The sequence below is a fragment of the Electrona antarctica genome (assembly GCF_951216825.1).
Source record: "Electrona antarctica genome assembly, chromosome: 21".
Lineage (NCBI taxonomy): Eukaryota > Metazoa > Chordata > Actinopteri > Myctophiformes > Myctophidae > Electrona > Electrona antarctica.
Window position 1 is genome coordinate 27,581,198 of NC_136802.1, and position 17,500 is coordinate 27,598,697.

The 17,500-nt window shown below is 43.2% G+C and overlaps 1 protein-coding gene across 1 annotated transcript in view; it reads right to left on the reverse strand.

The window, feature by feature from the left end:
- pcxb (pyruvate carboxylase b) overlaps nt 1-17,500 on the reverse strand; it is a gene marked incomplete at its 5' end in the record, with an annotated part of 155,315 nt that overhangs the window by 47,192 nt on the left and 90,623 nt on the right. Inside the window, 2 exons of the mRNA XM_079491305.1 lie at nt 10,403-10,489; nt 12,944-13,101. Of these exons, the coding sequence (XP_079347431.1) occupies nt 10,403-10,489; nt 12,944-13,101 (245 nt within the window). The remainder of the gene's footprint in view (nt 1-10,402; nt 10,490-12,943; nt 13,102-17,500) is intronic.

The following is a 17,500-nucleotide window of genomic DNA, read 5'->3' on the forward strand; positions in this document are numbered from 1 at the left end:
GCACAAACTCAATACAAAGGCTGTTAACTGTGAGTGGACGACCCAATTAAGCATTACATTAAGACCTTATAAGCATCGTACAAAGCCAACTCGAGTCGTGACAAATCATGACACAATATTTGGACCAAACAAATAATTAGAAAGAAGAAAAACAACAAAACAAAAAAAGTGAATTTTTTTTTCTTCTTTCTAATTATTTGCTCGGCCCAAAACATGGTGTTTATTGTCATGATTTGTCACAACAAGAGTTGTGCGACGCGTTGTGGGCTCGTAGATCGGCTATTTTCAGCATACAACCAAGTCTAAAATGACTTATACTGGATATCTTGTCCACTATAGTCCCTTCCTAACATTTTAGTCTAATTTTTATTTGTTGACGAAATTGTCAATATATTTAGTCTTAGTTTTAGTCATCATAGCATCGTTTTTATTCAGTTTCCATTTAGTTTTCGTCAGTGGAAAAGGGTAGTCGACGAACATTTTTCGTCTTAGTTTTAGTCACCAAAATCAACACTGTAAGGCAGCATGGGGCTAACGTCTTACAGCCAAGTTTATTTACATAAACCAAATGGAATATAAACACACTGCTTACTTTGGAATTATGTTGGTATTATTAAATCGGCGGTTACATCATAGCTTTATTTGTTATATAGCCGCTTATCCTCGAGCATGCTGACCCTGCTCTAGAACGTGTGCATCTCATGTCGATCCACTTCAATAAGTACCAGCAGCACCACTTTGATGTGTGTATGATACTACTGGCCACAGGACATGTTTAGACAGGATGCATAGGCACTCACAGCCTTGCACCCTATGGTAATAATAGGACATGTTCAGACAGGATGCATAGGCACTCACAGCTTTGCACCCTATGGTAATAATAGGACATGTTCAGACAGGATGCATAGGCACTCACAGCCTTGCACCCTATGGTAATAATAGGATGCATAGGCACTCACAGCCTTGCACCCTATGGTAATAATAGACATGTGTAGACAGGATGCATAGGCACTCACAGCCTTGCACCCGTTGGTAATAATAGCTACTTTGATCTAGCTTGGCGCGGGTTCCTGTTGGGCTTCCTGTGACCACACCTAATATGGACAGGTTGACCACTTTAGACTTCAGGGGGGGGATGGGGAACCTGAGATCACCTTTCCTTTGTTGTATAAAGAGCCTACTGGAAATGTCTCAACTCAGTCGACTGTATTAGTGGCCCACAAGCCGTGAGGCTGGTGGGTGCATTTGTACTCCGCAAATAAACATGGAACTCTGCCTCATTCATCCATCCGCCTGCCTGCACCTCTTCATCTCTTAGACTTTCTTCAGTTTGAGTCTAAGTCAAGTCTTTATGTGCTCTACAGGGAGAGAAAACAGTCTCTTCTCCGTTAGCTCATTTACTTCAAGCACTAGACAAGTTTAGATTGACTGACTGTCTATTGTTAGTGTATGTGTGAGTGTATTGCACTGTATGTGCTTGCTTGCTTGCTTGCTCAAGCAAGACAAGCATACATTGATATGTAGGCGTGATGTATGTTTTTGTACAGGCACACTGTGAATCCTATATTTGTGTGTGTGTGAGAGAAAGGAGAGAGAGAGCGAGAGAGAGAGAGAGCAACAGGTGACTGCGTAGCCACACTATAGCCTGGCCCATGCCAGTGTGATTCCTGGTCTAGAGGAGGGGCGGGCGGGTGCCGGTCGAAAAACAGGCGGTGGATCCTATTGGTTCACCGATCTGAGCACCCGCCCCCCACCCCCCTCCTCCCCTCCCCGGTAGGAAAACTGTCGTCACCAAATGTGGAGCGATGTCGTCCCCCCACCCCTGCACTGCTATTGGTTCGCAAAATACAAGTTGGCTCCCACTTCCTATATGCCTGATTTTCCAACGCGTTTCCCCATACTAGGCTTTCATTTTTGAGCTGATTGCGAACAAAAATAAAAGCCTGGGTAATTATACCGTCCGAGGCTAGTGACTGAGTGTGTGTAGACTGTGTGTGTATATACACACACACACACACACACACACACATGTGTATACGTTATAATGGTACCTGACAAGCGAGACTCGTCTCCGCTCCTCTGGTCTCATAAGGGTATTGAACGGAGTGAGAGATGTCGGCCATTGGCAGGCTAACAGGACGGAGCGCACTCTGCCCGCCATAGCAACATTAGGACAACATCGGATTGTGCAGCGAAGCCCGGCGAGCCTTAATTGAATTGAATTGCTACGGGAGAATGGAAAATGGGAATTGAACAGGAAAATTGAGTAGGACAGAGTCAGAGAGAGAGAGAGAGAGAGAGAGAGAGAGAGAGAGAGAGGGGGAGGACAAACAAAGGAAATGCTGTAGAGTGTGGATGTAATATACCTATAGGAAAGGCAAGCAAAAGTAAGAAAAATGGCTCCAGGGATGAATATGTCATCGTGACGGAGCAACAGATAGAAGATGAATGGTGAGAACCAAATTAAGAGGGTAGGGGCCGTAAAACACCAACAAAGGATAACATAAGGGGAAGAGGAGAGAGAGAGAGAGGTGACATCATAACGGATGTATTTAAAATAATGGAATGGTAAGACTATCAACACAAAATGCCTGGGGTAAAACATGTCACGGCAGAAGCAAACAGCTTGCAGTGATTGTGTGAGCGTGTACACACTATGGATGCTCTGGTCAATCGGCCCATCGATCGGTGCATGGTCTCAAATTGCAGTGGTTTTCAATCAGTGGTCCCTGCAGGGACCACCAGTTGTCCTTGAGTTCCAGGTGGTCCCCAGCTAAGTGATGGAGTTGGAAACCAAATGGACCCCTTATGGATCTTTAACTCTCGAGAGCGTACAATGAAACCAAATGGACCCATACGGTACAGTTTTGGGTCTGAGAGGCTATATGTCATCAAATGGTGGTTCCGTGGCTCAAATACCAAATGGATAATGGGCCTTGATACAAAAGGTCTTAAAGCCATCAATGACACATATATTTATTTAACTGCATTATGCCATTTGTTTTGTGCTCACTGCTTATAGCTGGAAATACATGTTCATTACAATGGATCAGACTGGCGCTCTATTCAAAATATAATCTCCTCACTCACGTCCCCGAAGCAAGAAATCCCCTGAAGAAAAATAAAATGTCAAGGATCTGTGTGTGACCGCTGCTTTCCTGTACACCGTTTTTCCTCGTCTGCAACCATATATTGAATGAAATGAGCAATCGATGCAAGTGCAAAAGAAAGAAAAAAATACACTTTCTGTTGTGTGGGGTGAACAACATTACCAAAAGCAATTTCATGAAAACAACTCGCACTGGATCAGAATCACATGATGACCTCTGCATTTATTACAAATGACCAGAGGTAATACTAGTGGAAATAGGGCTTAGCTACACACAGCAATGGCATTGTGGTGATCCCTTAAATGCGACAGTATAGTAGCCTACTATTTACATTAGCAGATTTCTGCCATCTGTTTGATGGAATCCTGTTGGTGGCATCCCTAGTATGGAAGTACAAATGCACGTACATAAATCTCGCACACACTCCTGCTTCAACGGTCATCCATGGCCATTCTCCCTGGGTGGTTCGGTCAATGTAAAATAGTGTAAAAGTGCTGAAATTAAAGAAAAAAGAGAGTTGGGGAACTGTGGAAATATCCAGGATATTGGGATGTGTTAATGTGTAATAAATATGTTGTGGAAGTGACAGTGACATGCACCTAAGCTCAAAGCTGCCTAGGACCCCTGTCAGACCCCTGGCAGCTGCTGGAGGAACAAGATAAGAGTGTGAATTCCGACACCCTGCGGGGGTAGTAATGTTGCCCACTGCCGGTGAAGAGCAACAACATGTCCCAATGACTGTGTTTAACTATAAAACATTATGCCTGCATTATCTAAAGGTGGAGATGTCCAGTGCCTAAAAGGAATGTAAATGATTAATGTGTTAAACCCTAAACTCTCATAAACCAGTTGAGAGTAGAGTGGGGAAATAGACCATTCCCCCAGCCCATGTAATTACCATACACTCAAGGCTACAGTAAACCTCACAGCAGGGTGCTCCGGCCATGTGCTAGCACATGGCAGGTAATACTTCCTGGTTTTAAACCAATAGTAAGGTTGGCTATAAACCAACCACAGGAAGGAGCTCAGCAGCCAATTGATGCCAAGCTGGTTTAAGACCGGCCCACAAGGCGGGCTCCACTAAACAGAGTTTTTATAAACCCTGCGAGGACTCTAGTAGCTCAGATTCTAGTAACATCAACAAGGATCCACACCTCGTGCCAACCGTACGATGAACAACACAACTCACATTAGACCAATGGTAATTATTGATACATAATGCAAACTATTAATAATCAATGAATAATGTGTTATCCATGTGTTGTGTAAACCTGCCTGTAATCGACGAATGTATGTGTATTCTGTCTTCATCTGTACAGGTTTTTTACCTAAACGAACCTAACTAACTAAACCTAAACTGGGTTAAAACTAACCCTTAAACCAATCCTAGATAATTAGTTCATGTGTTTAAATGTATGTTTGTTAAACGACAATAAAAGTATAAAAGACACTTGAGTTATATTATTTAGACAGTTTGAGTAAAGACATACTCTTTGTGCAGTTGTGGCCTTTCAGTAGGTGTAGCTATGGACCATGATGCTATCAACTTAGCAAGTTAAATCGTGGATAGCTATAAATCTGAACAGGAACTGAGATCACAAATTCTAAATGATGTGAAAGCGTGCACAGGAGATATAGCACTGATCAATCCTGTGGTTTGCAACATTATCAACAAAACACAAATGCAATTAGAGTATGCAGTTATAAACATAAGTACAGTATTGTACAGTACCTGCAGTGTATTTGTGCGCGCACGCACGCGCACACGCACACACACACACACACACACACACACACACACACACACACACACACACACACACACACACACACACACACACACACACACACACACACACACACACACACACACACACACAATTGTCTTATTGCATAATAGTCTAGATTTGGGGTATATGTGGCTTTACTAGCTTGCGTCCACGCGCTGGGAAAGACAAGCCCTGACAACCGCTAACCGTTCAAGATTACAATCGGGGGAAACTGCTTATCTATAGTGAATGAAATTAACAGACCAAACAAACCAAATGAATAGGTCTCGGGCTGATAACAAAAAATATCAATGAACACACAGTGAAGTCAGTGCCGTGGGGTAATTAAGAGAAGTTGTCAGCAGGCCAGGTGAAACCCTGGCAGAGGGTAGATGATGATAACAGCAAACATTTTGTCTTGTGGGGCAGAATTGGAACACTAGAGCAGTGGTTCTCAAAGTGGGGTCCGGGGACCCCCCAGGGGTCCTTGAGGGAGTTCCTGGGGGTCCCCCAGCTAAATGATAGTTTAGAACCAAATGGACCCTTATGGGTCTGTAACTCAGAGCAACTAAATGATAGTTTAGAATCAAATGGACCCTTATGAGTCTGTAACTCAGAGAGTGTACAAATGGAACCAAACGGACCCTAACAGGTTAAATTAACATTGATTTTAGACTACAAATTGGGGGTCCCAGAGATAGAAATGTCATTAAAGGTGGGTCCGTAGACTAATGCATGTCAAACTGGGGGTCCTTTAAATTAAAATGGTGCAGAATCACTGCTAGAGCCATAAACATCTTCTCTTATGGGGGTCCCTGACATATCTTTTCAAACCCTTGGGAGTGTAAAATGAAACCAAATGGACCCTTACGGATCCATTTGGTTTCATTTGACACCCTCAAGAGTAAAATTATTGTTAAACAGCTGGCATTACTTAGTCTATACACAAGTCGACACAATTAGAGAATGTAGAAGAATTGTTATTTTGATCAATTTTTGCCCCGTCATTATCTTTCCTATATGGCATGTTATTGTGGACAAAATCTTTATGCAATGACAACAAATATTCTAAGGTTTGGGTCTGAGAGGCTAAATCTAATCAGGTGGTCCCTGTGGCTCAAATACCAAATACATAACTGGCCTTGATATGAGAGGGTTGAAAACCACTGCACTGGAGCAACAGTACAGTATGCATAGTATCTGGAATAGTTTGCATGCGGAAAATGTGTACATTCTGCAAACCTGTGCCATGTTTGAAGGCTTAAAGAATGGCTTCAGAGAGACAGAATCACAAACAGGGGGTGCCAGAGAGAGAGAGAGAGACAGACATAGAGACAGACAGAGAGAGACAGACAGACAGAGAGAGACAGAGACACACAGAGAGAGACAGAGACACACAGAGAGAGACAGAGACACACAGAGAGAGACATAGACACACAGAGAGAGAGAGAGAGAGACACAGACAGACACAGACACACAGACACAGACACAGACACAGACACACAGACACAGACACAGACACAGACACACACACACACACACACACACACACACACACACACACACACACACACACACACACACACACACACACACACACACACACACACACACACACAGTGAATGAAGAGGCGAGCAGATGAGAGAAAGAAGAATGAGAGAAAGCCGGAGAGTGAAAGTGAATGCAGAGAGAGAGCATTATACAGAGTGAGTGGGATCCATCTGAGTTAATCTGGGATCGTTTGCCTCAGCCAAGCAGGGAGAAACGGGAGCAGCAAGGCAGAACCTGGCCCGGTCGGGGAGCTGCCAATACGCCGCTGACAGAGAGAACACAAGGGCTGCACGTGCATCATGCGCTAAAGAGAGGAGGAGGAGGAGGAGGAGGAGGAAGGGACAAAGCAGTGTTGATTCCGTCGACTAGTATACTCTTGACGAAGATCTTTCGTCGACTACCTTTTGTCACTGACGAAAACTGAATGACAACAACTAAGCTATGATGACTGAAACTATATAAGACAAAATGTATTAACAAAAAAAAACTAGACTACAACATTCCAGGTGACTGATCGAATGTTTAACGAGATTACCACCCTACTTACAGGATGTAACGGCCCGATTCTAGCCAATGAGGACAGACTTTATTGGCCACTTCTGCTTAGCAACATGATGACTCAGTTCCAGCCTCATACATACAGGTGTGAAAGTAACCATTTCAATGTTGCTGGATAAGGGACTGTGCCAACTCAACCTAGCGCTGCATAATTGGATGGGCTCTTTCAGGCAGTCGTATGATGATGCTTCGGCTTTATTTCTTTCCAAACTACAGCATATTATGCTTAATATGAGTCACGAAAATTCTTTTTTCTGGCCTTTTGAACTCATCACCGCCTACACATCTCTCTTCACATCAATATCTGGTGTCAACAATACTTGCCTTTTATTTTCTTTAGAGGTTAGTGAGATGAAGAAGCTATAAGGCTAGAGAGGGGAAAGCTGTGCAACACAAGGCTGTATTTTTCGTCCACCATTGTATATACGGTACGTGACGTTTCGAGCCCAAAGTGGCTCTTCCGATGTCTTGGCCACTCTAGAGTGGATGTGCTGTACGTTTTAGCTTGTTAAAACAACATGCATTAATGTTCCATATGTTACTCTCTCTCTCTCTCTCTCTCTCTCTCAGGGACGTGCGGAGTGAGTTAGAGAGGCAGGGGCTGAAATTCCATATAGAGGGCACTTTTGGACGAAAATAGCCGATCTACAAGCTCTCAACGCGTCGCAGCGCGACGCGTTGAGAGCTTGTAGATCGGCTATTTTCTGGGCGCGACCCCGCCGCACTCGTTGGCTACTGTAGATGCGGCGATGACGTGGATTTCTAAACAAACTCTTTCAATGCAAAATGCTGAGTTCAAGATGCAGGAGAGTTCATAAAAAAGCAATTCTCGGGTATGGCATGGAAAGGAAAGGAGTGGCATCTGCATTTCTTTCACCATAGTAAAGGCTGCATTCATGGTCTGGAGAGGGCAGTTGTTTTACAGACGGTTAAAAGGGCAGGGGCTGAGGCCCCCTTTGATGTCTATGTGTGCACGTCCTTTCGTCATCATTTCGGCGACTAAGACTGACACAAAAGGACCTCCGGTATGGTTTGACTGAGAAGGGGAAGAACCTACATTGAATCCTATGTGACTGTTTTAAGGAAGTGTTTGGACATCAACAAAGCGCTCTGGGTTCCGTCTGGTGATGAAATTACACGTCAATAAACCCAACATAAATATATGAACTGAACTTCCAGGCTGTTGGTCGGATTATTAATTCAAAGGAAAAGACTCGTGAAGCTGTCCTAGGACTGAACGACACAGTAGCCGTTTTTGAGAGACTATTTAATTCAGTTTTTTGAGCCAACCTTCAAAGAGAGGGGCTGACTATTAAGATAGAGAGATCTTGAGACATATATTGTGCAGTCAACTCAACATATTGTGCTTATTATCTAGCTGAGTCCCCTAAAAATAATCCTTCTCTTTAAGGACTCAGTCAGATGTGCCTTGGTGCAAATTGTATGTGTGTCAATATGTGAACCTTATTTCTGGTACTTTAATATGGGATAAAAGGACTGATATGTCAACATTATTTAGATGTGTATATAGGTATTTAAGGACTCTTAAAGGTCTATTATAATGTATAAAGTTGTTGTTTGAATTGTTAGATTTGCACTTTTGGTATAAGTTGGCTGAGAACTCATTGTCTGCATGGGTCAGAGGTACTGTCTCTCCTAGGGAGACCATATAATGTGGCACTTCCGGTGTCTCCAGCAGATAGACAACACTGATAAAAGAATAAATTAAAAGTGCCTTAAAACGAGAGTTCCGTGAGTGCTGGTTTTCTCTTTGAGAAATGTTCCTGTTATGTCGACTAATACTATGACAAAAATAAAACTACCTTTTTTCACTGACGAAAACTAAATGAAAACTAAACTGTGATGACTAAAACTATAAGACTAAATATACTGACAATTTCGTCAACAAACAACAAACTACAGACTACTGTTAGGAGGGGACAAGTGGACAAGAGATCCAAGTCATTTTACACTTGGTTGCATGCTGAAAATAGCCGATCTACAAGCTCACAACGCCTCGCACTGCGACACGTTGTGAGCTTGTATAGATCGGCTATTTTCAGCAAGTGTAAAATCAGTCATTACAACGGCATCAAGGCCCGCCAACATACATTTTAGTCGACTAAATCAACTGTAGATTTAGTCGACTAAAAATCGAATTATATTTAGTTGACTAAAACTAAGTACATTCCAGGTGACTAAAATGTGACTAAAACCACATAAAAACTATTCAAGAGACTATGACTAAAACTAAAATTTGCTGTCAAAATCACCACTGAATCCCTCATGGGTTCTCCTCCCTGGACACCTCCTGTTATACCCCCTGAATCCTTCTCGTTTTCCTTTGCATAATCCCTCCTGAATCTCAGCAACGAGCATCCATCTACCAGCATGACGGATGGCTGCCAACTCAACGGGAGGCCAATTGTGATCGATTCCAATGCACTGTGGTAATTGGAGCGTGCCCTTGAGTCGGCTGAAAGATGGCATTCGGCGACTTCAATCAGTTGCGGCGGCTGGAACAGTGAAGTATAGTTCACAGAAAACTCACCGCCGAGTGGGTGTTGTGGGTGTTTGCATTAGCAAGACCTGACCGCTTCTCCGCCAGAACACTTGTGCAGGTCAGAGCGGTCAAGAACGGCTCAATAGACATATTGTAACAGTAAATAGAGTTGCCCATGCATGTTGATAAATGATTCTATGTACCTTTCTGTTTTTTTGCAGTTTAAAACCCATTTAGACGATTCTACAAATGTCTTCTAAATCCTGACAGTTTTCTTGAAAAATCCACGTTTCATTCATGTCAGTGGTTCTCAAACATTTTCATGTCAAGGACCCCCAAAAATACATGTCATTTGGCTGCCGACCCCCATCTGAAAATATGTTGTTCCAGGGACCCCCCCCCCCCCCCCCCCCCAGAAGCAAAGATTTGAGTTAAAAACGTTCGCTCTGATATTCAAAGATTTGCACTACATTTTTGCATTTGCATTTTCACGATTTTTCAAAAATAGCAGACCTACAAGCTCATAGCGCGGCACTCGGTGCCGCGCTATGAGCTTGTAGATCTGCTATTTTTCACTAGCTAAAGTATAACGTAATGCTTAAAACACCAAAAGGGGTTCCCGCGCCAAAATGGGTTAACTGTATAACACCAGCATTATCTGTATAGTAATATCAAAACGTTTTGCTGTATTGTAAGTCAAATGACCACCTGAATCATTGCATATAGGCCTACAAAGCGTATGGTACAACGTTATGATGGTGAAGGGAAAGCGTATTATGGTACAACACTGAATCTGAAAGCTCTCTCTCTCCCTCTCTGGAGCGTGTGGGAGAAATGCTGCCGCGGTGCAGCCGGCTCTTCTCAGGCTCCGTGTGCAGCAATTACAGCAGATGTAATTGTTGTGTCTCACCTTGATGAGGTCACCCAGGAGAATGTTGGCCTCGGCGTACGCCTTCTTCACTTGCTTGAACTTGTGTCCGAGGCCCATGCTGTGCGCCTGGGGGGAGAAGACAGAGATGTAATGAGAAAAAAAAAGTGTGCGAAACAGATGAATAAACTTGTTATCTCAACCAAGCCCCTCTGGGCAAACTCAGATGCATCGTCATCAGGCCATTACGATTGACAGCGACAGAATAGTTCCTTGCTATATCTGCGCTGCTTGTGATGCTGTTGCTACAGAAACACAAAAGCAATTCAGATGTTTCCACTCACGCATAACAGTCTGCAGAATGATTCAAATGTATGGAATCTAAAATGTGTTACATATTAGAATTGCTTCTATATTTGCGTCTGCATGTCTCATATCCATATACTGTGTGTGTGTGTGTGTGTGTGTATGTATACAGACAGACAGATAGACATAGATGCACGCACGCACGCACGCACGCACGCACGCACGCACGCACGCACGCACGCACGCACGCACGCACGCACGCACGCACGCACGCACGCACGCACGCACGCACGCACTTTCCTGTAGGCGTATACTAAGCATTTAAAGTATGAGGTATAAAGTACAGCAGCCTTGTGTTCATACAACAGAAAGATTGGGTATTGGGCAAGACTGACATTATGCATCTTTTAGGACCTTTCACTGCTTCGTCTCAACCATTACTCTATGGCTCTGGTCTCAGCCACCGCGGTGTATTTTTTGACATTCCATTTCTCTCGAAAGTTGAATGTTTCCACTACTGTTGGAGCAGCCATAAACTACACAGGTTCATCCCGATGTTCTGGGCATCTTTGTAAAGTTAGTGTTAGTAAAAAGCAGGTAAAAGAGTAACGTTTGAGCAGACTAACATCAGTCACTCTACCATTCAATGTAGTAGAAGACCGTTTACACCGCAGATATGTCGTCTCCGCCTACAGGAAATACGTTCGCTGCGACCAGGAGACCCGTCTCTGAATTAAGAATTAAGTAAGCATGCCTTTCGGCTGCAATCATAAATTGTTTGTCATCAGTGTTTGTCAAGAGTGTTTGTCATGTCATCTGCTTGTTAAGCAGCCAGCTGTTTTAAGAACTGCACACCTGCAGTAGGTGACAAGTTGTACGCTGGCACTTGTTTTGCACCACCCCGTGGATGCAGTTGCATCCAAATAGTCTTTGACAAGTTCCTGAGAATAGCTGTGTACAAGGTGTAGGTGCAGAGACTCAAAGGTGCACCATATGTGCCACATTGCGTTAGCAAACGTGCACATAAGCCCTTGAGGTGTAAGTAGCATTTTTTGTTCAGCTATTTTCAAAAGTCATCCTTTCACCCCATCGCACTATATTCTCACGTTAAGCACATTTACAGCTGCGGGGCACACACGCCAACACATTGACATTGATGTTTACACAAAGGGAAAGGATCATGGCATGTATCGTGCAGAGATATTGGACAAATACCAGAACATCTTTGAAGATAAGAAGAAGAACCATATATTTTAGTGTCATATTTTCCCTTAGGTTGTAATAGCATAACTTTGACAATGTACCATGCATCTAGAGACCTTAAATGTAAGCCCAAGAGGGTTGTCAGTCACATGCGTGAGGTTTCTACGGCACAGCAACTCACGTTTGACACAGCTTCAAGCCTGCCACCAAGAACCCTTATTATCTAGATAATAAGGACGTTTAGCTTTTAGCTGATCACAAGAGCGATTGTCAAACTATTCAGGCGTTTTTGTTTTGTTTAGTTTTTGTCAAGACGGGTTTGTTTGATTTCTCTTACTCTGTCTTGCTTTGACTCAATGCACAATTGTGAAATCACTACGCCAGGCTATGAAACTCCATATCGTTGCTATCGGGAGGAAACAACCTAACTCTATTTTTGAGGTTTTATGATTTTATTTGTTTGCATAAATCAGTGCTATTGAACACCCTTTACACCAACACCATCACCGCAGCAAAATGCTGCATTCATGGTCTGTAGAGGGCAGTTGTTTTACAGACGGGGTAAAAGGGCAGGGGGCAGAAGCCCCCTTTGATGTCTCTATGACCCCTTTTCCACCGGTTGGTTCCCAATGGGAACCGGTTCAGTTCTTTTTGGTTTTTAGTCCATGAGCCAGAGCTCCAAAATTGGTGGGCAAACTATACCCTATATTAAATTGTTTATAGGATCAATACAAGTAAATTAATACATGATAACCCTTCCACAGTAGTAGCTTTTTCATATTTTCGATTATTTTTGCATATTTTCCTACATAATGCCTCATTTGCATATTTAAAAATGTAAAATTTGTAATACAATAAATCATTGTCTTCGTGTAAGTACTCAATTGGGGAAGTTTAATGGTGATAACAATCTAATATAGGTATGGTTTTGCACACTCAATTCATAATTAATGTTTCAATTTTGGAGCTCTGGCTCATGGACTAAAAACCAAAAAGAACTGAACCGGTTCCCATTGGGAACCAACCGGTGGAAAAGGGGCCTATGTGTGCATGTCCCTGGTGAGCGTGTCATACCTGGAAGTGCAGGTTTGTGTACTGTCCCCCGGGTATCTCGTTCTCGTAGACGTCAGCGTTGCCAGACTTCATGGTGGCCGTGCAGTCGAATGGCGCGTACAGGCCCCTGGCAACCTCCCAGTACTCGCTGTAGTCGTACACATTCTCCAGGGACACGCCTGCAACAGAGCGGCAGCAGCACACAGACACAATTAATGATCAGAACGACTATGAAACGGTTGTCAAATATGATGACGAACGGCCATGCCAGCAATTATCTCAAGACACACCGTGTCTGTCTGTCTGTGTGTGTGTCTGTGTGTGCGTGCGCATGCGTGCGTGCGTGCGTGCGTGCGTGCGTGATAGAGAGAATTGGATAATGAATTACTGAATTTAATGTTCATGTCTTGTCCATCAAGAAACATCACTCACAGGTTTATAAGACGCCAAAACATAATTACACAAAATTACATTGATTTAACTGAAAACTACATGACGGGCATAATTTGCATGCACACACCCACAAAGACAAAATTTAAATATGATTGTACTAACTGTATACATTATGTTCTCTTTGTCTGCGTATCCAAAACGTACAGCAAATGCAAAATGTACAACGCTGTCGCACGACATTTTCTAAAATAGCTGATGTACAAACGTGGGTACATATGCTATGACATCATAGCTTAATTGGTGCCGGCCACAGATGGGGAGAACAAGACTTTGTTCAAACATGCCACAGCCTGTATAAAATAACACCAACACGAGTTACAACATCATCAATTACTACAATAATAACGGCAAAGTATTCATTGGTTACAATGAAGGGAAGACTTGCAATGCTGACGCCATTAAGACCAGCTCAGCAGAACGGAAATACGTCAAGTCTCTGTGACAGTAATGTTGCCATAATGATGTGGATGTGTGTACGCCACATACAAAATAATAATAATACCACCAGAGGAATTAAACTCCATGCAACAGCTCGCTGAAATGACTGTTAAGCACAGCTGCAAATTGAAAACCAACGGGACATTTCAACTGGGCCGTTATGGCTCACTCTGCAAAATCTAGTGATAAAAAGCAGAAGAAAAAATGACAGTGGACTGATACACACATTTACAATGCCACTACACCAATATTTATGTACAGTACTGTGTACAGTACATACATACATGTGGAAATGCAACAACCTTTTCCCACTATTTTGTAACCCATTTTGTAACCCGATGCCAATTGCCTAAAGCTGAAATCCTGGGCGCTATACTCTCTCCATCTGCCAACCCGGGGAGAGCCATGAACTGAGCTCATGCTTCCTTGCATGAGGAGTGAGCAGGCTGCGTCTTGTCACCTGACAGACGGTAGTTTCCCCGGTAGGACGTATAGCGCGTGGAAGGAACACGTTATTCCAAACAGTTCCTTTCCCCTCCATCAGGCACCCTGGCAGACTAGGGGGAGGTAGTTTAGAGACCAGGATTACTGTATGTTTTTTGTGACGGTAACGTCTCTAGGGGACATGGGGAGAACATGCAAACTGAAACTCCACACAGAAAGCCCTTTCGCCAACCTCACCTAGGTTATGGGCGCTGATGACCACTGGTTTGAATTACTAGTATTACAATGTTAGTCTTTTGTCGCAGTGCGACGCGTTTTGAGCTTGTAGATCGTCTATTTTTGCTACAACAGTAATATGCAATGTGGCCCCTCTGGAGTGAGTGTGGAAATATAGTGGCCCTCTCTCTCTCCATCGTCAAAATTGCCCACCCCTCGTCTAGCCTATTTGACGACTCAGCGGTGGCCATCTTGGGTGCACCAAAGCGGGGATCGCCATGGAAACGGAACTCTTTGAAGGAGAAGAACAACATGCTTCAATTTTAAAAGCACTGTGCCTGCATGGAAACCCACGGCTAACTAACTATGAGGCAGATGGGCACGCCTACAGTAAAGTGACAAACTCAGGCTTGTGATGTTCTTCACTAAATGACACAGGGAACATTTGTCCTCTATGGTAATTAACCCATTTTGACCAGAGATCAGATTCTGAAAATGTCTTCTACATCCTGACAGTTTTCTGAAAAAGCTATGTTTCTATGTCGTTCTTCGATTTTTCAAAAATAGCAGACCTACAAGCTCGTAGCGCGCCACTCGGTGGCGCGCTATGAGCTTGTAGATCTGCTATTTTTCAATAGCTAAAGCATAACATCATGCTAACACCAAAAGGGGTTCCTGCCCAGAATGGGTTAACAGAGTAAGTAGTAACTATACTTCAAAATGTGCTTGTGCACTTCCACTGATGTTGGAAAACGACGCCACTATGAATGTAATGTGAAATTAATGTGCATGGGTTGTTTTGTGCGTGTGTTTTTGTTTCCCCGCACATGTCGCAGTCTGCCAAAGCCTGGTCGGTAATTAGGTCCATTTTCCCCCAGCGCTTGGAAAATTGCACAAAATCATCATTTTCCTGGACGCTTCACACAGGAAATGGAACCCATGAATGACAAGCTGCGCTCTTATATGAAATTAAACCCTCTGAAATCCAGACGTGACAGGATCGCGCCAGGCATTCAAACAACAAAGCACTCAGCTGTGTCTTCAGACAAACAAAACTAAATCCACTGTGCTTACACGGCTCTATAGTTAAATTGGCTGATTGTTTGTATTATCTTCACTGCCAATACCAATGGAAAGTGATATATATGTAATTGAACTGATCAACAGAGGAACGGATCTCTTCTCTTGTGAGATTAAAGAGCCCACATTCAGTGGAACTGATCATTAACACCACAACAACAACAAAAACAACAGTAGTTCCTTCAATGAAAAGCTCAACACCTTGAATGAAGAAATAAAAGCAGTTCGACCTGTTGAAAGTGATGCAATTATTTTATTTTTTGCCCGGATTTCAATCCGTGAAAGTTGGTTCTGAGCATGCCGACAACAGTAGTCTGTGTGCCATGTCTTACATATGGCACAGAATCCCTGAATATTATCAGGAATAATCTAAACTAAAATGAGTTGCCTTCAATCACCTTCTCCTAACAACCTTGGGATTTATAAGTTCTACAATGCCTTCTAAATCCAACACAATTTCCCATGTTGATGCATCAGAAGCCCGAATGGGGAGTAATCTTTAACCCATTTTGGGCGGGAACCCCTTTTGGTGTTTTAAAGTATTATGTTATACTTTAGCTATTGAAAAATAGCAGATCTACAAGCTCATAGCGCGGCACTCGGTGCCGCGCTATGAGCTTGTAGATCTGCTATTTTTCAATAAATACATTTGTAGGTCTGCTATTTTTGAAAAATCGTGAAAATGTGGCCCAAATGTTTGAATATATATATATATATGGGGGTCGGCGGCCAATTACATTATATTTTTGGGCGTCCTTGACATGAAATATTGAGCACCACTCTATAGAGAAACACAAGGTTTTTCAGAAAACTGTCATGATTTAGAAGACATTTTGTAGAATCGAGCTCATGTGCTGAGCTCAAAATGGGTTAAATGCGGTTAAGTGCCGCAAGTCGGACCATTCCTACTAATCACGTAGGCTTAAAAATAATTAAAAAACAAAACGAATGATCTGTAGTGCCGCTGTGACAGCACAGGGTACCCCGTTCATTGTCACCTGATAAGAATATCTCATCAGTTATACGTGTTGAAATATGGACAGTTTGATGAGCCTCATTAGGGATTTATATGGCGCGTATAAAATGAGCAGTGAAGAGTACCATTACGTGACACACAGAGAGCTATTGTGCGTGTTTATCGTCCACGCTGCTAAACGCTCCGTGACCGTCAATTAACCCATTCTGACCTGAGGACGATTCTACAAATGTCTTCTAAAATCATGACAGTTTTCTTCTGAAAAACCCTATGTTTCTATATCAGTGGTTCTCAAACTATTTCATGTCAAGGACCCCGAGAATCATATGTATTTCGTGCTCCAGAGACGCCCCCCCCCCCCCCCCCCCCCCCCACACCCCCAGAAGCAAAGATTTGAGTTAAAAACTTTCTCTCTGAAAGAATATATATTCCAAATTTGCGGCAACATTTTCACGATTTTCCAAAAAATAGCAGACCTACAAGCTCATAGCGCGGCACTCGGTGCCGCGCTACAAGCTTGTAGATCTGCTATTTTTCAACAGCTAAAGTATAACAGAATGCTTTAAAACACCAACAGGGGTTCCCGCACAGAATGGTTTAATGTATCGATCAATCAATCGGGGCGGCAGACTCTCTCTCTCACTCGCGCGCGGCCATCAATACGAGTCATTAGCGATATAGGCCTACTGCATCACTTTAACCCATTGAGACCCGAGGCCACATTCTACAGGCGCCTTCCAAATCCATAGTGCGCACAAGATTTTTCAAAAATGTTTACAAAAATCACACCCGTGTGAACTGAGTGGTGCAAATCCCCCCCCCCCCCACACTCCCCCTCCCACCCTCTCTCCCCCTCTCTCTCTCTCTCTCTCTCATTAGCAGGCAACAGTGCATCTCTCTCTCTCCGTTTCTGCCACAACAGCGCCCCTACTGGTACTCATGAGTCACACATGAGTCACACACATTAACAC